The sequence below is a fragment of the Equus quagga genome, chromosome 5 (assembly GCF_021613505.1).
Source record: "Equus quagga isolate Etosha38 chromosome 5, UCLA_HA_Equagga_1.0, whole genome shotgun sequence".
Lineage (NCBI taxonomy): Eukaryota > Metazoa > Chordata > Mammalia > Perissodactyla > Equidae > Equus > Equus quagga.
Window position 1 is genome coordinate 31964156 of NC_060271.1, and position 22495 is coordinate 31986650.

Here is a 22495-nt window from a genome sequence, read left to right on the forward strand (position 1 = left end):
GGGGGTGGGGAAGAAGGTGAAAGGGGAGGGGGAGTGAAGTTCAGAGAGAGCGGAGGGGTGGGAAGGGTGTGTGCGCAGGGTGGGGAGGGCTGGCAGGGCCAGGGCCGGGCCCAGAGCAGAGCAGGGGGGCTGGAGGGGGAGGTGGGGGGAGGATGAGGTCCCTAGGGGGCTGTCATATGAGCTGCTGTCCTAGCCGGAGGCACCAGCTGTGAGGAAGGGTGGGTGCGTGGGTGAGACCACACGAAAGTGAGTGGGTTTGTGTGTCTACGTGTGTGTTTCAGGGTGTGAAAGTGTGTTTTCAGGCCCAGGCAGGTGTGGGAAGCAGACCGGGGTGTCTTTTTTGTTCTCTTGGATCCACACACCCTTCTCATTTTGTATTCACGAAAAACTGAACTGAAAGATGAAGTCATATTTAATATGGCCTTCAGTGGCAGGATGGGGGTTGGTGCAGATTTGTTCTAAACAAAAGGCCCCAGGTGAGGAAATTGGTCAATTGATCAACTGGTTTTCTCCATCCACCCATCTATCCATCCATTTATCCATCCATCCACCTATCTATCCATCCATCCATCCATCCACCCACCCATGCATCTACCCATCTATCCATCCAACCATCCACCCACCTGCCACTCACTCACCAAGCACCTAACATGTACCAGGCACCATGCTGGGGCAGGAGTACCAAAAACACAAACCCAATAAGCTCCTGTCTGCGGCAGCCTGGAGTAGTTGGAAAAGTCTACAGGGTCCTGAGTTTAAATGCTGGTCCCATAAATTAACATGCTCTGTGAGTCTGGGCAAGCCCCTTTGCCTCTCTGAACCCATTTTCTCACCTGTCACAAGGGGAGGTGATTCCTGTCCCCTGGGGTTAGTGTGGGACTGGAGGAGACAGTGTGTGAGGGCTGGCACGGGTCTCTAAAGTGCAGGCTCAGGCACTGTGGCCTCCAAACCACTACTACGGGCCGGGAACCGCCTTGGGATGCTCTTGACTCTCCAATCCAACGGCCGGGGTGATTCTTACTGAAGATGCTGAGCATGCAGAGGCTGCCAACTCTGCTAGGCCCGGGAGACGGCCACAGCTGTGCAGCCCCGCTAGGGCGCTAGGGTGGGAGGCGGGTCAGCCCTGCCCAGCCCAGGCAGCTGTGGAATGAGGATGGGAATGGGGGAAGGCAGGTGCCCCACCCTGGGAAGCCCCACACCTGCCTACCTCTCAGGAACATTCGGGGCCTCCTCAAGCTATTTCTGCTTGTCCTCCAGGTCTCGGAGTCAGGTGCCCCTTCCTCCAAGAAGCCCTCTGGGACGCCCAGGCTAACTGTAGTCCTACCTGTACCTTCCAGTCCCCACTGTGAGCCCCTGGAGGCAGAGGCCATGTCATTGGGTCCCCCTTTGTGTTCAGGTCCAGCACGAGGTCCAGGACGCTGCAGGCTCCAGCCATTTCCAGGGGGGGCTGGGACATTTGCTGGTCCACAGGCCACGAGTCAGACCATTTTCTGCCTGGTGCTCCTGAGGATGGGGATGAGGCTGCTGCTTTCCCTGAGGACCAAAACTCCACTTCCTCAGACCCTGTATCCCTCCTTGGCGAGGGGGCATTAGGATTCTCCTCACTCGGAAGGTTAGGGGTGGGGTCAGGGTGACACAGGGGTATATGAAGAGGGGATGAGAAATCCCAGCTCTGCCCTGAACCGGCCTGATGTGCTGGGAGCCTCATCTTCCTTAGCTGTAAACCAGGCGGGTAATTTCGTGGTGGTGCGTGGGGAAGGGCAGGGAGGGTCTTGGCCAAAGGAGAGGCTTGTGGTGGGCGGCTCTTTAGACACCATCTCTCAGTGGCTGCCCCTTCCCCCTCCTTGGGATTTTTCCCCCACAGTCATATACAGTGTTTTGCAAATGAAGCTTCCAGACAATAGCCTGTCCCTGCAACCATGTCAACCCCCCAAAGGCCCTCCGAGGTGGACATTCTGGCCTGTCCCCCCACCGCAGGCAGACCTGGGCTTGGCTGCCAGCTCTGCTCCAGTCTAGCCTTGGGCCTGGACCCTCCAAGGCTCAAATGGGAACCCAATAACCCAACGGGGCCACCACTTCCCCAAGCACCCTGGTAGGCCAGGGGGACCACTCCTTGACAAGGCCTGCCAGCCTCCTCCCCCACTTCTCCCCTCTTCCCCAAGCTGGGTTCTGGGCCGAGCAGGGGGGCCCTCCACTCTCCGCTGGGACGTGACATTCACCAGCATCACTTCTGGTCCCATCTGCGGAGCGCCCCACCCCCTCGGCAGCTAATCCCCACAAAGCCCAGCGCTGGGCCCCGCATGACAAGCAGGCCCCGCGCTGCCTGCAGCTCCAGCGGGCGGGCGTGCTCGGAGGGGCCGAGGCGGGATTCGGCGCGCCTGTCACTCTCTCCATCCGCTCGTCTAATTGGATTCCCAACACGCAGAGGTCAGCAGAAACGCTGGGGAGAGGAGAATCAAAGAGAAGGGGCGTCCGGAGATAAAGAGAGCCATTCTTCCTGGGCCACAAAGACTGCCGCGGAGAGGGGCTGCCCATCTGGAGGGGGACGGCTGGGGGAGCCCGAGGAGGCGGCAGGGGCTGAGGGGCCTGCTTCCTCTGGCCTGGCGCTTCCCCACCTCTGCTCCCACGGTGCCTTGGGCTCGTCCGTCATCCCGCCCACTGTGGGCTCTGGGCATCCTTCAAGGCCTGCCCTCTGACTCCTGCCTGCTCTAGGAAGCCATCCGGGAATGCGGCGGGAAGGCTCAGGGGTCGGCAGGACTGGGTCCCTACCCTGGCTTGCCACCTATCACCCCTTGAGAGGTGCAGGCAGGTCCTTGCAGTTCTCTGGCCTCAGTTTCCTCTCTGTGGAATGAAGATAACACCAGCTACCACAGAGGGCAGTGGCCAGGGTGAGATTGAAGAGACATTAGCACAGGGCTCAGGGCACAGGGCTGGCACACAGTAGGACACACAACTCCCTTCCTCCACGTGTGTCCCCTCCCTTCCTCCCAGATGCACCACTGTGCCTCTGCCGGCCCATCCAGGACCGGCCCTGCTCTGGGGTACTGTGTAGACACAGCCTCCCCGCACAGGAAGAAGGAGCCAGTGCTGTGTAAACATAACGCCCCAGACAGATGTGAGAGGAATGACAATCTCCGGCCGGCCCGGCTGCACCACCGCCCCGTGCCTCTGAGCGACGAGAACCTGGAGGCTCCGGGCAGTGGAGGGAGATGCCCAAGGCCACCCGGCTGGAGACCAGCGGAGCCCGACCGAGGAAGGTGCCCCCTCCCAGCGCTCTCGCCGCCACCCCACCCAGGCCCCCATGCTTTCCCGTGAATGATGAGCAGATTCTGCGTGTGCGTGTTGCGCACAGGACCAGCGGGGGAGGTGGGCGGGCACGCTGCCTCGCTGCAAAACGGGCCCTATTTGCTAAGAACGTCGGAACTGCTGACTTTGGTTCATGCAAGAGACATGAAGAGGGCCTCAAGGGGAATCTCTAAGAGACAGAAAATCAATGGCCCTGACATCCTGGCCCCCAGAAAGTGCGTGTGTGTGTGCGCGTGTGTGCCCACCACACATACACACGCACACACTCTGCTAGTTGATCCCTTGCACACACACACATGCTCACATATATCCATGCTCGAGTTCGTGTACGCCTGGCTTGATATAATGTACACCTGTCCGCCTGAATACCTACACGCAGGCCTGATCTCCTTGTGGGTGGGTGTGCACACACACACCCAAGGACACTGACAGGGACCCACACATGCAAGGATAGAGGCACACATGTGTTTGGTGTGGCACTCATGTTCCTTTGTATCCCCTGGTCCGACTGATCCAGCACACGCACGAGTATGCTTCTCCCTGCACACACATGTGCACGACACAGGAACACACAATACAAGGGCAGCAATGGCTTACAGCAGGCTCCCGGGTGGCCTGTGCGGGTAAGGTCATGCCCCACACCTGAAATGTATGTACCTGCTCGTATGTCCAGAGCTGTTCCAACCGCACCCATGGGTGTTAGGCCAGTGGGCACACTTGTGCATTCACAGGCACACATACACACTCCCAGCAGGCCCAGCAAGCACTCTCACACCCGCACACGCCTGACGGGGCCAGAACACACGCACACGCATGCGTGCTGGGGGTGCTCTGCACTGATCCAGCACATGCGCGCATGCACATCCCCCCAGGCCTCCAGGGAGCTCCCACAGACAGCTCTGACAACGGGGTGTGGGGGGAGGGCAGCCCATGGCTGGGGTTGCCAGGGATATGGCTGTGGGGCTCCCAAAGCTGCACAGCCTGCCCAGGCAGTGCAACAGGCCAGCGACCACTCTTAGGTCCTTAGAATGTTGCCAGTCAGACAGTGACGCCTTTAAGGGAAGAAACTTGAGTCTGGTTTCCTGGAAGCAGCCAGGGTAACATAAGGCCCTGGGCCCAGAATTCCCTGGGGACATAGGGACAGAGGTGGGAAATAGCTCTGACTGGCTCCCAAGCCCTACTCAGCCCTCTCTTCATGCTCCACCGGACAACAGGGGTGATGGGGCCTTACTTGCTGTGTGGCCTGGAGGAAGTCACTTACTCTCTCTGAGCCCCTGTTTCCTCATCTGCAGAAGGGGATGGTAACAGCCCTGAGCATTTATACAGCAAGTTCCAGGCTACGACCAGCACTGACCACACGCCATGAGCGGGGAGCTGTGTCCCCGCTTCCCTTTCATCATCTCATTGAGTCCTCACGCCTCGCCTGTAACATTCCATTTACTATTACACCCATTTTATTGATGAGGCCATCAAAGCTTCGGGAAGTGAGTCACCCATCCCGGGTCACATGGTAGTAAATGTCGGAGGCAGTATTTGAACCTGGGCAGCTGGCTCTTACCTACCGGGTGAGACCTTCCTGCTCACGGGCATCTGGGGTGTGACAGGTAATGGGGGGTCTTTATCCCCATGTCACAGGCAGTCATGGCTGACTGTTGGCCTCTCGAGGTTGGCACTGTGAGGACCAAGCAGAGCAGAATCAGAGGCTGTTAGTGCATTAGTGTCATCCACAGAGGGTGACACTGAGCTCCGGGGGGGGTGGGGGGGTGCTCTGCCAGGGTCCCAGGGCGACGGGGCAGAGGTCAAATCTGGACCCAGGCCCCCCGACTCTGAGCTCCTCCTGTGCTGCCCAATAAAAGCACTGTGTCTGGTTAAGACATGCCATTCCCCCAGCACAGACCCGGCGCCCACTGTGTGCCCAGGCTTGCCTGTGACTGGGAGGGCATTACCAACCACCACTCCCCCCGACGTGAACACACTCCTGGAGCTCTGCCGGGGCACGGGGCTGGTGCCCCCCGGAGAAATAACCCTTCCTGGAGCAGGAACACCCCCCTCCCCATCCTTCTCGTATCTTCTGAGCTCCCTAAACTCCTCGGAGCCTCGCCCAAACCCCGTGAGGCTGGGATGGTCGGCCGCATTTAACAACAAGGAAACTGAGGCTCAGAAAAAGGACCTGACCAAGCAAGACAGCAGCGGGCCAGAGTCTAAACCTGACCAGGAAACTCGGCGTGCTGGACAGTGCCTCTCCCCCTCCTCCGGCTCTGTGTCTGCACAGACCCGGGCAGCCGGTAGGCTCCCCCAAGCTCCTGTGGGGAGACGGGTCCCCCAGCAGGCTCTGGTCTAGGACCCCCAGCAGGCAAGGGAGCAAGGGCTGAAGTTACCTTTGTTCCTGTGAAAACATGAGTAAGACTAAAAGATGCTTTCTGAGGCCTCCAGCTCCAAGAAGGATTTGTGATCTTATGGGAAATGCTGAGTATTAGAATAAGGACCCTCCATCCGTGCCTAGAAACATCTGTCCCAACCACAGACAGACAGACCTGCTGGGCACCTGGCCATGCTGGTCCCTCTGGAGCCCAGCAAGGGCCTTTGTTCGTAACATCCCTCACATCAGGGTTGGGAGGGTACGGTGCTGAGACGGGGCGGGCGGGCTCTGCAGTAGATACTTGCTGAGCACCTTCTATGAGCCAAGTTCTAGGCTAGAAACCGGAGATAGTGGTGGACAAGACGTCTGTCCCCACGTTTCTGAGCTGAACCTACACCCCAGCTTGGGAGACAGGTAGTGATGGAACAAACAGGTGAACCCACAGTCCATCAGATGGCAATAGGGCAATGGAGAGAAGCAAAGCGGGAGGGGGGCTGGGCTGCATGCACGCACACGTGTGTGCATGCATGTGCACCCTTTAAAAAATAGCGTGATGGGGGACCTTGGTGAGAAGGTGGCATTTGGTCAGAGACCTGAAGAGGGTGAGAGAACAATCAACGTGGACAGCTGAAGAAACAACATTCCAGGTAGAAGAACCTGCCAGGGAGGCCCGTGTCTGGAGTGGAGGAGGCAAGGAGGAAATGGGAGATGGGTCAGAGGGGGAGGGGCGGGAGAGATGGGGCAGGGCCTCGTGGGCCACTGTTAGGACCTTGGCTTTTGCTCTGTGTGACATGGGGAGCTTCAGGGGGTTCTGAGCAGAGGAGGGCGTGACCTGACTCAGTTGCGGAGGGGCCTCTACTCAGGGGGAGGACACACTGCAGGGGCAGGGAATGAGCCGGGGAGATGGCCAGTAGGCAGCTAGGTCTGTGCGTCTGGACTTGAGAGAAGAGGTCCTGGCTGGAGAGAAGTCCAGAGAGGGCACGTGAAGCCATCGGCCTGGATGGAATCAGCCGCAGAGGGAGAGAGGTGAGGGGTCACGGGCTCAGCTGACCAGGTAGAGAGGAGGGAGATGAGCAGGAACTGGCCCCAAAGCACCTGGAGAGGCAGGGGGACGCCAGGACAGAGGGTGGCCCCAGAAGACACTGTGGTCATTTGTCAAACGCTGAGGGCAGGTCAGGGAAGTTGGGGCCTGGGAACTGCCCAGTGCATCGGCCATATGGACATCAGTGGTGGCCTTGATTCTGAGCAGTTTTAGGGGAATGCTGGGGCAGAGGTCTGAGACGAATGGCTTCAAGAGAGGCCCTGGCACAGGAATCAGAAGCCAGGGGGCCGGGAGGCTCAAAGCCTGGGCGTCAGCACCAGACTGACCCGCTGACTCAGTGCCAGTCCCAGCTCTGACCCTTCCCAGTGGTGAGTCTGGGCAGCTCACTGCACCTCACTGATCCTTCATTTCCCCGTCTGAAGAATGTGGTTAATGTCCCTCTTACTTCCTAGGGTTGTTAAGAACCAAATGAGACAAAAATTGTGAGAAAATTCATCATTTTACTAATGATGAAACACTATAAATATTCCAGTGGGAAGAGGATAGATTTTGGATTTCATTTCTGGCTCCACCATCCATTAGCTGTGTGATCTTAGGCTGCTTATTTAACCTCTCTGAGCCTCCACTTCCTCCTCTATAAAACGAGAATAACAGCCATGCCTAACTTGTACGGATTCAGGAAAGTACCATACGCCAAGCCTGGGGCATGAGGCTGGTGTACAGCAGGCACTCAGCTACCGCATGTCACTTCCTCCCAGTGGGGGACAGGGAGCTGGGGGGGGGCCTGACTTTGAGTGCTGGGTCCCCGACAAGTCGTTTCATCTAAGGTCTTTGGGCTCCCTCTTCATAACTGAGAAGCTGGTGATCCGTCACCCAAGGCCCCTTCGTTGGCAGTGAGGGGCAGACAGAGAGGACGAGAGACAAGTGTGTCAGGTTTGGAAGCTGGTGACATAGGAGTGACTGTGCATCAGAGGCCATCTCCTTGGCCTGTGGTTGATGGGGCAGACGGGCTGATGATCAGAAAACAAACCCCTGTGATTGAAACAATGGCACTGGGGCTGGCCAGGTGGCATAGTGGTTAGGTTCGCACGCTCCTCTTCGGTGGCCTGGGGTTAGCAGGTTCGGATCCCGGGCATGGACCTAGCACCATTGTCGAGCCACACTGTAGTAGCATCCCACACAAAACAGAGGAAGATTGGCAACAGATGTTAGCTCAGGGCCAATATTCCTCACACAGACACACAACTAAAAACAAACAAAAACAAAAAACCAATGGCACCATCCAGACTCCATGGGGTCCGCGGAGAAAGAGCAGGGAGGCCTGGTGAAGAGCAAAGAGCCAGAGATACAAGGGCGGGTGGGAGTCCCAGGGCTGGCACGCCCCTCGCGGGGACCCCTGCCACCACCGCCCCCCTGAGCCCAGCCAAGGGCCAGTGCGTCCGCATGGTTGTGGGGGCCGGTTCACACCCCGCCACAGACCCCCACACTCCTCTCTGGGCCGTGGGGACCCTCCCTGAGGCCGCCCACCTCTTCCCACCCAGGATGGAGAAGAAGGTGTCCTGGGCGTTTGGGGGACCCCGGGGGCCTCATCCCGGCAGTGGTGCAGGTCAAGGCGGGGGAGAGGGGAGCTGTGTGACGGGACATCTCAGAGCTGACGAGCGGCTCCAGGGACGGCCAGGAGCACCAGGCTTGGTCCCAGCTCTGCCCGCGGTGTGCAGGGCGGCCCTGGTCCTCCCTGGGCTTTGGGTTCCCTGGTCTCTAGAACAGCGTAATGCCCTTCGCCTTGCTTCTCTCCCTCCACATCACTCAGATCAAAGCATCTCATAGGGTGAGACCAAACGCTACACAAAAGCAGCCTCTAATCTCCTCTGGAACAAGGCAGGGTGTAAGTAAATAAATACTGTGCATATGTAAGACATTATAATTACAAATGGCATTTCCCCCCAAGCTATGGAAAAAACCCCAGCTCGGTGTGGTGTGAAGAATTCTCATTAGGACTCTGATTAGGAGTTCTGATCCCGGCTCTGTACCTGACAAGGTGAACGAACCTGGGCAAGCCCCCCAGCCCCTCCCTGCCCGGAAGCCTTCCTCGGATCGAGGCTGGTTTTAGGGGGGCTTTGTAAGCCCCCCATCCCGGGGAAAGGCAGTTGGGGGTGGGGGCAGGCTTTGCTAGGCAGGTCTCCGTTCAAGCCTCTCACCTGCTGTGTGGCCTTGGGCAACTCCCTTCCCCTCTCTGGGCCTCTGTTCCTCCTCTGAGGTCAAAGTTCCTACATGGAGGCTTGGAGCTGGGAGAGGGAGGCTGAGGACAAAGGGCCCCAGGGAGGGGCTCCCCAGCAGGGTGCGGCTGAGGCCCGAGCGGGCCTGTGGGCCTAAGCCAGCAGCTGCAGAGCAATGAAAATCTCTTAACCACACAGAATTGTTAACGGCTCCCAAATCCTGTTGTACCGCAGGCTTAGAAAGGCTTAAACTGTTAAATGCATAAACTTCCTCAATAAACGGGCGGGCCTCTCTCGCCAGATCGCGAAGCAGCCCAGATGAAAAGGCGCGGCTGGAGGGAGGGAGCTGCCCCAGCTGTTTATGGCTCCGGAGGCAGGCAGCCGCCACCAAACCTGTCCACCCCGTGCCTTTGGGGTCTGACCCGGGTCTGGGGCTGAGAGAGGACAGCGCAGGGGCTCCGGGGTCAGGCGGCCTGGGTTCAAACCCTACCCCTTCCTAACCGTGTCACCTTGGACAAGCTGCTCGCCCTCTCCAAGCCTCAGTTTCCTCTTCTGTTAACAGGAACGAGGATGCCTAACCCCGAGGGGAGGCCCGAGGGAGGAGCTGCCTGGTCCACAGGAGGCTCCTGACACAGGTGAGCCCCGGGCTCCTGCTACAAAGCCTTTCTGCCACCTCCTCCGAGAAGCAGGGGAAATCAGAAATGGGGGGCACGAGAGCACACGCCTGCCTCTGCCCCCTCCGAGGCTGTGACTCTGGGCCCGGTCTCTGTCTCCTGATCTGTGGGGGATTCGACAGGGGCCCTGTAGGGAGGGGGCGTTCGGGGAAAGCTGTGTGGGGAGCGGGGGGAATCTTCTCTCTGGCCAGAGGTCAGCCAGGGCCGGGTGGGCCGCCTTCCAGGAGGACCTTTGCTCTCTTGGCACAGAGAGAGGAGGCCCATACCGATTCCCCACCCAGGAGCCTTCGTCCGGGGACCCAGCTCCATCCTGCCCGATGTCTCTTGATACGAAAGCAACACTTCCTTCAAAGTTCAGCCACGGGCCGCCCTCCTCCCCCTTGAAGCCCTTCTGGTTGCCCCACAAGGGTGGCCCCCTCGTCCTTTGAAGTCACTCAGTCCCGCACGTGAGCCGCTCTGTCGGTTATCTGTCAAACCCTTTACCTCCACCATCTCAGGGGCCCCTCGGTAACAGCGGTGGGGATGGGCAGAGTCCTTTCAGGCTTCGGCCCCCTCTGGTTAATAAGTTGTCCCAGCAAGTTGGAGAAAGCTGTGTTCACATTGTGCCTCTGCTACTCACTGGCTGTGTGAGCTTGGACAACTAGCTGACCCTCTCTGGACCTCAATTTCATCATTTGTAAAACAGAGCTAAGCATATCAACAGAAGATTCAACAAGATAACGGAGCCCAGCGCTGGGCACCGGAGGCCCCTTTCGCCCCAGCCCTGGCCCTCTCCAAGCCTCTCAGGACTCCTTGTAGCCTCTGCCTCACTCGGCCCTTTGACAGCGTGGACTTAAAGCCCAGCCCTCTGGCCTTCTCCTGTGGCCAGGAACACGGCTCTTCCACTCTCCCGCCCCCGGATGGCTGAATCTCGTCTGGGGTCAGCAAGAGGCTAGGGTTAAAAAAAATCAGTATCATTTCTGAACATCTTTTTTCTGGACTAATTCCTGCCCTCAGTTCCTTCCATTCTCCGAAGCCCTGAGAAAATGGCTCCTCCTCCAGGAAGCCTCCCCAGCTCTCCCTGGATTCCCTGCTAAGTGCCCCAAGGCTGTAGCCATGGCTGGGCTGTCTCCCCCACCCCAGACTGGAGGACAAGAAGGGCCATCCTCATCTCTGCAGTTCCCACGCCTGGCCCAGGGACGGCTGCACAGTCGGTGCCTGGGGAGTGTTATTTGTGTGAAAAATGATGGAGCTGTTACGAGGTTCTGGAGCCAAAAGTATCTAATATCTCCTGCCTAGACGCCGGAAGAAATACTAAGATCCATCCCATGTCCTGACACCCAGATCCTTCCAATCAACCAACTCGGAGACGACAGAGGGCCGGAGCAAGCCTCCCACGCTTCTCAGGAGCACCCACCCTGCTGCCTCTGGGCCTTTGCACCTCCTCCTTGTCCGGCTAGCTCCTGCTCCTCACTCAGCTCTACCTGAACAGCTCCTCTCCCAGGAAGCCTTCCTCTGACCACCAAAGCCCTGGCTGACACTCCCCTGGATGGGCTGGGTGCTTTGTCCACCTTCCCTGTCCGCAGATCCGCAGACACGTCTGTCAACATCTCTAGACTGGGTGGTCCCTGAGGGTGGGGGCCATGACTGATCTTTCCAAGGACCCCAATGCGTGGCACATAACAGGCACTCGATATGTGTTAGCGTCCCCGTCCTCTATGAAAACATCGCCGACTCCTCTAAGCAGCAAAAAAATCAGAAGCTGGTGTTCAGAGGATGTCTGATGGCTGGCTGGCTGGATGGACGGACAGGTGGACCAATGGATGGACAGATGGATGGACAGTTGTGAACAAGCACAGATGCTTTGAGACCATATAAGAAAGGAGACGTGGGGGACTGGGGTACTTCTAATTTTTAAGAACAAAGACCTGAACAGCCTGAGTGCCTTGGCCGGGGTCCCCATCCGATGCCCCTCCCAAAAAGCTGGGCTGCATGGTCTCAGCCCAGGCCTGAGCTTGGGGGTCTGCAGAAAGTGCCTAGCACCCCGCCCCCCTCAGCTGGGCATCTCCACCCTGTTCTTAAAGAGAAGCAGCAGAACTTTCTGTTTCCGTGTGGGGGTCTGGGCCTCGCCTCCCACCCAGCATTCCAACGCGCACACCCTCCCCCAGCACAGCTCTGCCAGCTGGCGGCCTCTCTCCTCCTGCCCCGGAGACTGACCGCACCCCACCCCCGCAGACTTGCCAGACACATCTGGGCCACTGGTCCAGCCTCTGTGGGAAGGGCTGGAGCCGAGAGCTGGGCGGGAAAGAGGCCGCCCCAAGGGTGGCCCAGGATCCCACTCTGAGGGTCCAGAGAGGACTCCCGGCCCCTCCCTCCCTTGGCTGGGGAAACACAAGATTCTGGGAGAAAAACAGAAAATAAAGTCACAGGCATAAGATCCCAGGCTGGTCAGCACGCCGGGAAACAGGCCCGCGAAGGCTGCGGCCAGGAGGGTACCTCAGCCCAGCCTTTCTGGAGCTCCTTCGGCAAAGCGTGTCAAAAGCTCTAAAAAAAGTACACACCCTTTGACCCCACAATTCCACACCCGGAGATGTATCCTATGCAAATACTAGCAGCGGGCCAAACGACAGAGGGACCACGGGGCCCATTCCAGCCTCACGATCGTGGTTAAGAACGAAAACCGCGCCCCATGAGCAGTGTTCATGTCCATCAACAGAGGATTGGTAAATAAATGATGTGAGCTCCACCTACGGAGTCTGAGAGGCTCCCAGAATGATGCTGTAGATCTAACATGACGTGGAAAAACGTCCACAAAATACGAATTAGTCAAAATCCCTCGTGTATTTTTATCAGGAGTCTATTTTTTCTTTAAAAAAAATCAATACGTGTAAAAACTCATAAGTACACCTAGAAGGATCCACCCCAGTCTGTTAACAGTGGTTCTTTCTGGGTGATTTTAATTTTCTCCTTTTTGCTTCTCAGTAATGTCTAAAGATCCTACGAATAAGCTGCATTGCTTTCGTGATAAGGAAGTTATTTTTTCCTCAAAACAAAATGCTCATCAGGGAAAAAAACATTCACAGGCAAAAGACGGTGTTGGTAAAAGTCCTGATTCTTGTTTTTATAACACTTTTCTAGGTATTTTCTCATTGACTCTGCACAGCAGCCCTCCTATTTATTCTGTTTTACAGATGAGAAAATAAAGGCTGGGAGAGGGTCAGCTGCTCGCCCAAGGTCACACAGCTAGTGAGGGGCAGAGCTGGGGTTGGAAACCAGGTCTCCAAGGTCAAGGAGAGGCCATGGGTGGGGGAGAGAGCGGGCCGGGGGCTGCCAAGTGGGGCAGGGCGGGGGAGAGGCGGGGAGGAGAAGCCCGGCAGCTGGAAGCTGGGAAGTCTGAGCTGCAGCCAGGGCAGCAACGTGTGCGTGCGTGCAACCACCCCCTCCCGCTGGCCCGCAGCCCCTCTCGCTGTCCAAGCCGAATATTAAAAATCCCATGATGCCCCGATGGGACCACAGCAGCCACACCCCCTGTGGAGCCGCCTCCTGGTCCGTCGGGGGGGGGGGGGGGTGGTGGGCGGGGGGGGGGGGCGGCGTCTGGCAGCGGGAGAGAGGACGGCAGGGCCCCCAACAGTGGCTGGCGGAGTGGGGGCTCCCGATGGACAGGGACAAGTGGGGGCTGAGGTAGGAAAGAGAAACCAAGGGAAATAGGGATACAGAGACAAACTTGGAGACACCGAGGCAGGACACACACATAATCAAACCCATAAACATCTGGGAAACAGACTCGGGGTCTTGGGTGGGAGCAGCTGCTGCAGGGCAGGGATTCCAGGGCCACCGTCCCGTCACCTCCAGCGGATCCACTGCAGGCAAGGCCAAGCAGGGATTGTGATCTTGAGGAGGTTGGGGCCCGGAGGATGGCGGGGAGAGTTCTTCTGAAGGAAGTCCCAGGAGTGCCCCACCTGGCAGGCGTATGTGGGGGCGCCATAAACTGAGCAGATGAACGGAGAGGGACAGCCGTGCCTGAGCCCCTGCACCCAGGAGGGCACACAACACCCACAGACATGCCCCATCCCATCAGACCTCAGGCCTTTATTCATGCGGCTCCACGACCTACAATGCCCTCCCCTCTTCACCCATCCAGATCCTACTCGCTCTTCAAGGCCAAATTCAAATGCCACCTCTTCCCTGAAGCCTTCCTAGACTCCCAGTCAGAAAAGATGCCATCTTCCTCATATTCTCAACGTGCTTTGTCTGGATAGACTTCATGCTCTGCCTTGTTCCCAGGGTGTCTGAGTACCCGGCTCGCCTAGGAGCCACTTCAGGCCAAACCCTGAGTCTCAGGTGCTCTCCTCCAGCTTTCCCAGGGCGGCCCCTGTCAGCTGAAAGGACACCTCTTCCAAGAGCCTTCCCTGAACCACCTGGCTGAAGCAGGTCCTCCCTTTGACCTCTACTCTTGCCCTCAATTTTCCTTTTTTTTTTTTTGAGGAAGATTAGCCCTGAGCTAACTGCTGCCAATCCTCCTCTTTTTGCTGAGAAAGACTGGCCCTGAGCTAACATCCATGCCCATCCTCCTCTACTTTATTTGTGGGATGCCTACCACAGCATGGCTTGCCAAGCGGTGGCATGTCTGCACCCGGGATCCGAATCAGCAAACCCCGGGCCGCCGGAGTGGAACATGCGCACTTAACCACTGAGCCACTGGGCCGGCCCCTGTTGCCCTCGGTTTTCTTTTCCTTTTACTCATCACAGTCTGTAACTATTTTACTTATTTCTTAATTTACTTTCTTCCCTCCATCTTTCCCGTATCCACCCACCCAGACTAAAACCTCTGGGAGGGCAGTGAACGTGTCCGTCTTGTTCACTTGTGTGTCCTGCAGCACCGGTATGTGCCTGACTCATAGAAGGTACTCAGTAAGTGTCTGTTGGAGGGCTAAGGGGCATACAGAGGGTACTCGATGCATGCTTGTTAACATGAACGGTGGACTGGCTTCCCCAGGCCCCTCCCGCCCCGCTGCGCCCTGCACACAGCAGACACCCGAGGAAGTCGGTCAGATCGAGTACATTTAACCTGTAGTTTCGTGAACCACCCAGTGCACTGGGACCCCCCACCCACCACTGCCCACCCCTGGGATGGCTCCCATTCCCACGAGGACTTGCCTCCCCATCCGCCGAGAAGACTTTCTCCAGCCTTCTGTTCTCTAGTGTGTACTAACAGAGCCATGGAGTTTCCCTATCGAATTATGTTTCCATATTAAATGGATCTTTCCAAACCTCACCCACCCAGGGATTCTGCTAACGTCCCCTCCCATCCCCTTAGGGTGGATGCTCCCTGGGGTGGCCGCAGGGCTGGGCCTGTGGTCATCGTCTGGCCTTGATTCCTGCTCCGTCTGGCCAAGGATGTGGTATCGCATCGTGTGTCTGAGCTAATGGTCCTGTTACAAAAGCATCAGCCCTGCTTGCTTAAAAATGCTGACTCTTGGCCCCACTTTAGAGCCACATAACCAGACCTGGGGGAGGGGCTCATGCCAGACCCAGGAATCTGCGTCTTAGCAACCTTCCCAGCGGATTCGGAGGCACAGTCAGGGCTGAGAACCCCTGAGCGAGAGGGGGAGAAAGCACTGTGCCAAGCACTCAGATGTGAGCTGCAATCACCATTCCCACACGTTCTGGGCCGGCCCGCGGGACTTGGGCTGGAGCAGCCCCACATCTGGGTGGCTGCTGCACAGGCCACAGCAGCAGCTGGTGTCCTTCTGGCTCCCGGAGCTCATTAATCACACCTTAACTGGCCTCCACTCACACCCAGCGGCCGGCTGGGCTGGGCCTGAGCCTGGGGAAGCTGTAGATCTGGGGGGGTGGGGGGAAGAGGGGAGTGGCGGGGAGCCAGTGCTGGAAACTCTGTCCTAGCATTACCTCGAGCCCCACCATTTGCAAGGAGAAGCTGGACTCCAATGACTTGCCTGTGACGGGCAACCTCTGCTATGCCCCCGTGACCCCCTCCCCCCCTCATTCACAGCCTGTGCACCTCGCTGCCCTGGAGTGCGGGCTGAATTTGGTGACTCACTTTTCATGTAGAGAATACAGCAGAAGTGATAAGACCGCATTTCTGAGATGAGGTTATAGAAAGACGGTGGCTTCTGTCTTGGGTGCTCTCTCATGCTCTCTTGGATTGCTTACTCTGGGAAAGCCACTGCACACATGAGAGGCCATGTGGCGAGGGACCGAGGCCCGCAAACAACCGCGAGAGCGAGCGTGGAAGCAGATCCCTCCCCAGTCGGGCCTTCAGATGAAACTGCAGCCCCCAGCCGCCAGCCTGTCTGCAACCTCAGGGGAGACCTGGAGCCTGGGGCACCCACACTTGGACGCCTGACCCTCAGGCCCTGAGAGATAATAAACGTTTGTTGTTTTAAGCTGCTAAATTTTGGGGTGACTTGTTATGCAGCAAGAGAGAACTAATACACCTCCTCATCTCATTCCAGCAATAGTTCTTCCTACAGCCCCCCGAGCCCTTAGCCACAGGCACATAAAGTTTACGGGTCCCCCGAAAGGGCCACACTCATTCACGGCCCCAGGTCTTTTTTCATGCCTATCCATCCTCCAGAAGGCCTGGCCACCTAGTCAACACATCCGTCTCCCAAGACTCGGCTCCAGTGTCACCTCCTCTGTGAAGCCCTCCCTCTTTTTCTGTGCCCACTGCAGCCTGAGCAGCTCCTGCTAAAGCAAGTCTGACACATTCCCTGCTTGTTCATTTAATCGTCAGCTCCTCGAGGGCAGGGCCACAGCTGGATTCTTCTCTGTCTTACCTGATGCTCACTCGGCACAAGGTTTGACACACAGCAGGCGCAGGGAAGGTTTGATGAGTGAATAAACAATGAGCAGTGAGTGACTGATTCTGCCCCCGTGGCCTGCCATCTCCCAAGGCTGTGCACGTTCACACTTGAGTACAGAAAACCCAATCTGTTCTCTCCCGAAACAAACCAGCCGTTTCTCCCAGCTTCCCAGTGCTTGTCCAGGACCATCATCTCCCCGAAAGCTGGAATTCCCCGTCCGTCGGATTCCCCCGCCTCCCCCTTCCAACCGGTCTCCACGTCTCGTCCGACTCACTGCCAAGACGCCCCATGGTTCCGCCCCTCCTCTTCTCAGGCACCCTGGACGCCCAGTCAAACCAGCCAGCATCTCTGAGATTACAGCAACAGCTTCCCTACAGGCTGCTGCTCCCGTCCCGTGCACCCCCCTTATCCTTCCAGAGACCTTTAGATGCTGCCTCAGAGCACGGAGGAGGAGCCACAGAGACGGTGGCTGTGACAGCACTTTACCAAGACAAGGGTCACTGCAATCGCCCCAGGCTGAACTTCCACTGGCTCTCCAGGGCCCCCAGAACAGGGTCCAAACTCTTAGCCTGGCATTTGAAGCACCCAGGATCCGAGTCCAACGGAGAAGGCAAGAGGAAGTGGCACAGAGAGGTTCAAATCTCCTATACCTCCAGCATCACCATCACAGCTCACGCCATGGAGCACCTGCGGCAGGCTGGGCTTTGCATACATCATCTCACTTAGTTAACGTTTATTAAGCTCTTACTGTGTACCAGAAACCAGTATAAATGCTTTATAGGTCTTAAGTTCTTGAATCCTCACAAACACCCTATGAAAGAAGGTTTCACACTCGGCCCAGGACAGACAGCTGATAACCGCAGGGCTGGGATTTGAACCCAGGTCTGTCTGCCTTCACAGCCTCCTCAGCACCACGAGTACCTCCTACAAACTCATGTTTGCAAACCACCCTCACGGTTCTTTGCCATAATCAAGCACTACCTGTACTATTGCTTAGTCAATATTTTTCCTTAAATGAACTCAAGTGGCACAATGGTTAAGAGGGTGGCTTAGAATCACAGGACCCGGGTAAGACGCCTGTATGAGCTCTCGGGGCCTCAACCTCTTCATAGAAAATGGCACTTCCCCTCACAGGGTTCCTGTGAGGATGAAATGAATTACAGCTATCAGCACACAGTGAGAGTGTTGTCAGGACACCTGGCTCACAGTAGGGCTGCCGTTCCCCATCTCTCTGAACCGGAAGGAACCGTGTGACTTGCTTTGGCCAGTGAAATGGGCAGCAGGGTGGTGTGTGGGCCATTCCCGGCGGAGCTGTGGAGAGCGCACGGCCCGCCACACTCTCCCCCACCTCTCCCGAAGATCCCAGCATCCCAGGCTCCTCCGCGGCTCCTCCACCCGCCTGGCTCCCAGAGGGAGGAGTCCCAAGCTGACCCACGATGGATGCGGAACACGGAGCGAGACATAAACTCCTCCTGTTCTGTCACTTCACCCCAGCTTGGCCTATACTTACCAATGTTATTTACTATGACATGAATTTCCTTACAAAGGAAACCATATCCCTTTTGTAAACAAAGACATACAGTACCGCTTGCCATCGTTAATATTCATACAATAATTAAAAGGAGAAATGTTTATCCTCATGCCGACTAAAATCATCTTCATCTCCTCTGCAGAACGCACACGTACCACCATCCAAGAAGCGCTCTTCAAACGCCTTCCTCTGAGAAGCAGAACCACGGCTGCGGCTTTGCAAACCCTGTCCACACACTGCCACGTGGTCAACTCCAGGCCACCGCCCTCGCCAGCCTGCGCTCCCAGCTGCCAGGCCCGAGTCTGCAGCCAACACCCACTCCACGCCCTTCCAGCGCACCTGCCGCGCTGGGGTCCTTACCTCGGCAGACGGTACCATTCTCCACGGCCTCGAAGCCCGCTTTGCACATGCAGCGCCCGATGGGCACCAGCCACTCGCCGTCCCCGTTACAGTAGAGCTTGATGGGCACGTCCACCTCCTCAGCATTGGCGATGCAGCTGCCCCGGGCGGCCACCAGCGACGTGCTCTCGGCCCCCGACAGCGTCTCCTGGAAGATGGCGCCATTCTGGATGATGAGGGGGCACTTGCGGTAGAAGACGCGCACGGCGATGAGGGACATGCAGCCGCCGTAGTCCTGGAAGGCCAGGTAGAAGCCGCTGCGGGACACGGGCCCGAAGCTTCGCACCTCGGTGTTGATCTTCATGACCCGGCCACCCAGATCCACCTGGGAGAAGCTCTCATCGGCCGCGATGGTGTCCACCTTCACCCACGGATTCTCCATCCAATTGGGGAAGGTCTTGGTGGCCGAGTCAAAGTCGGCCTCATAGTAATAGAGGTTGAAGGTCTCCTTGCAGGAGCCGGGCACGCTGGGGATGCTGCTGCAGTCGCGCACCGAGAACTTCATCTCCACGTGGATGCGGTGGGCGCCGCGGCGCCGGATGAACTTGGTCCGTAGCCAGTTGTTCTGGCTCGACTCAAACACATTGCACACCTGGTACGTGCGGATTGTGTTCATGTCCTCGTCGTAGCCGCTCACCTCTTCCCACTGTGGGCGAAATGCTAGTCAGGTGGGGGAGGCAGGGGCTCAGCCCCAGGGAATGCCCTAAGAGGGGACAGACAGACCCTGCCTTAGGGAATCCTCCAGTCTGATGGCGGAGGACAGGACTCCTAGCATCAGGGGCCTCCCAGACTAATGGGGGAGGCACAGACTCTACCTCAGGGATCTTCCAGTCTGATGAAGAAGACATGATCCCTACCATCAGCGAACTCCCAAGCTGAGCGGGAGACATGGCCTCGGCCCTGAGGAACTCTCCCATCTGTGAGGGGGACACGCCGATCTGCTGGGAAGGGCGCACACCTGCTCTTGGTACCCCCCTAGTCAGTACGGGAGATGTGACCCTTCCCCCCGGGGTTCACTAATCTGATAAAGGAGACAAGGCCCCTGCTCCTGGGAAGCGCCCACCTGGAAGGGAAAAGATGGAGCGGCCCGCCCCGAGCCAGTTCCCTCTCTGAGAGCAGACACGGCCTTGTGCTTGGGGAGCTGCCAGTCTGACGGGGAGGGCGAGATTCTGCCTGCTGGGGGCTCCAAGTCTGACCAGGGAGATAGAGCCCTCGCTGCTGGGGAGTCCCAGTCCGATGGAAGAAGAGCCCTCACCCCAGGGACGGGGAGACAGGGCCCTTCCCCGGGCTCCAGCTCTGCTCTGGAGCCTGAAGTGGCCAGCTGGTGTGTGGAGGGAGACCTCCCAATCTTCCTGCCGGGGGCAGGTGCTTCTGTGCCCTCCCCGGACCCAGCCTGGGCTCTCAGCACCCAGCTGAGTGCTCCCCAGCCCCCTGCTAGAGGGGCCGGGCCGGCTGGGGAAAGTGGGGAGTAGAGGGGCCCCGGGCCCATGTTCTCTCCTCACAGGCCCAGCTCACTCGCACCGCTATTCCGTTCACACTCTTGTGCCTTCCTTGAGTACCCCCTCGACTTCTCAGTCCATCCTTCTGGGATCTCTTCCCGCGGGCTCTCCCTCCAGCGGCAGCGTCTGCCTTCAGCGACCCTCCCTTGGGTGTTGGGCGCAATCTGCCTGGGTGAGAGCTGGGCCCTCCAGCCCTCCTGGCTTGCTCTCCCCAGGGGGACTGAACGCTCGCTGAGGGGAGCGACTGCTCCCGCCTTCTCCTGTGTCTCCTTGGTGTGGGGCTGGCTTCACCTGGGGTGGACCCAAAAAGGCGAGTCCCCAAAGAGCCCCAACAGCGGAGCGCCGCCTCCCACCCATGTGGGGCCAGGGGCGGGGCTGGGACAGGCTCTCATTTCCTTGTCATAATTAGCACACGTGGTACGCACGGCTATCCCCATTTTACAAATGACGGAGTAGAGACCAGAGAATTGAGACCACTTGGCCCAAGTCACGCAGACTCAGACCCATTCGCGTGCTTGCCCAGGCTGCCTTGACGCACGAGGACCCAACAGTGCGCCAGGAGTCCTGGGTCTTGTCCCAGCTCTGCTAACTTGAGGTGTGGCCTTCGGCAAGTCACCTCCCCTCTCTGGGCCTCTATTTCCCCAGCTGCCAAATGTGACTGTTGGTGAGGGAGGCAGGTGATGGGAGAGGTGTCACCCCCAAGTGGGCATTCTTTGTCCCTTTGCCTCTTTCATATTCCCTGGGCCAAGTCTGCGCAGGGCGGAGCAGTGGCTGCTGGGCTGGGGAGGGACGATGCTGTGAAAGGCGTGCGTGGGGAAGGCCGAGCTGGAGCCTGCTGGCCCGGCCTCTACTTCAATGGCGGCTCTGAAACTCCCTACATTGCATTTAATTTTTTTTTTTTTGGTGGCACCATGTGACAAAGTCAGCCCCTTGTTACAACCACTGCTCTTCTTCAGAACTTAATTAGAGCACTTAATTAGAGCACTCTGCCTTTCTCCCCTCTCTCTAATTAACATGCAAAGGCCCTGCAGCCTGAACACCCCAAATAATTGCGTCCGGGGGCCCTGCAGCCCGGCCTGGCCTCATTACCGGCAGGGTGGGGCTGTGGGCCCAGCCGCCTGCGCAGATGGAAAATTGGTGACAAGAAAGAGCCACAGAAAGAGGCCTGACCCTGGGCCCTGCCTATTGAGAGCGAGGCCTGAGGGGGGTGGCGGGGGGGGGGGGGGGGGGCCCCGGGGGGGGCAGCTGGGCCCCAGCAGGGGGGGGGGAGGGGGGGGAGGGGAAGGCCAGGCTGTGGGAGCCCAGGGCCCTCCCCAGAGACGAGGGAGATGAGGAAGGAATGATATTAAAGCCGATGACGGTGACGATGGTGACAGTTGTTAGAGCTACGTGTTATTGGGAGCCCGTTCTACGCCAGGCACGGTGCTAGACACATTTCAGGAAAACCTCACAACGGTCCTGTGAGGAAGACATTATCATCACCATTTTACAGATGAGGAAACTGAAGCTCAGACAGGTTAAGGAACTGACCCCAGATCACACAGCTGTGAGTGGCAAAACTGCGGCAGAAGTTCAGGAGTATCTGACTCCACAGCCCGTGTGTAAGCACTGCGCTGGGTGTCAGATGGGCTCAGACCACTGGACCCAAGGAAGCGTGATGATAAGAGCTCAGGCAGGCAGAGCCTTGGGTGATGGGGACCCAGAAAGAACGCCCAGGAAACTCGGTCACAGCCCTGGACACAAACCTGAGCCCCATCACTTACCAGCTGTAGGGCTCCTGGTAGGTGGCTACAGCTCTCTGAGCCTCAGTTTCCTCACCTATAAAACGGAGGTGATTCCTCCCCATGGGACTGGAGAGGATGTGTGCAAGGTGCTTGATACAGTATCTGGCACACAGTGGGTGCTCGGGAAGTGACAGTCCACTTCCCTCATCTGTAAAATGGGGGTAGTGCCAGCACCTACTTCTCAGCCTCACCCTGAGGATTCCATGGGGGAGCTGAATGCATCCAGCATGTTGTCATGGTAACTGGCGCTCCATCAACGGTAGGGGACCAGGCAGGTGGGGCAATGAGAGGCCGCGCCCTGGGCCCTGAAAAGGGAAAAGGGCTGGAACGTGAGGGAGCATCCAGGCCCCGCAGCAGAACCCGAGGTATCCTGGGGGACCAGGCAGGGTTTGGGGACCACTGACTCACCCCTGATGGAGGATGCACGATCCAGCCCAGCTCCGCCGTGGCAGTGGTGGAGTCCATCAGCGTTTCTGCAGGGAGAGCAAAGAGTCACGCAGGCCCTCCTGCCAAGAGCTGTCAATCACCCCAAGACCCCACCCCTCGAGGGTCTTCTTTACAGAGCGCCACCTACTTCCATGGCTCCAAACAAATCTGGCTCTAATTCTATAGATCAACCTCCCTTTAGGTCCTGCCCCCGCTCCATAACCCTACCCACTCCCACGCTCCAGCCAATTGTCTGGCTCCGTTCCTCCAGGGCCCAATTCCATCCCTTCTACATATGGCCACGCCCAACCTCTCGACCAATCACGTCCCACCAACCTAGGTACCGCCCCCTTCCCTCCCTTTCTGATCTGGAAGGGTCTTAACCTGGGTTTCCAGGGTGGGCTTCAGAGAGTCCACAAGGAAACCCTCGAAATGTTGTCAAACCGAGGGCGC

At 57.9% G+C, this 22495-nt stretch overlaps 1 protein-coding gene across 3 annotated transcripts in view; it reads right to left on the reverse strand.

The window, feature by feature from the left end:
- EPHB2 (EPH receptor B2) overlaps positions 1–22090 on the reverse strand; it is a 121758-nt gene extending 99668 nt beyond the window's left edge. For all 3 annotated transcript variants that reach the window (XM_046663477.1, XM_046663476.1, XM_046663475.1), the window contains exons 1-2: positions 22025–22090; positions 18295–18979 (exon numbers count right to left, since the gene is read on the reverse strand). In XM_046663477.1, the coding sequence (XP_046519433.1) occupies positions 18295–18979; positions 22025–22081 (742 nt within the window). In that variant the 5' untranslated portion in view covers positions 22082–22090. The remainder of the gene's footprint in view (positions 1–18294; positions 18980–22024) is intronic.
- Positions 22091–22495: the final 405 nt, after the last annotated feature.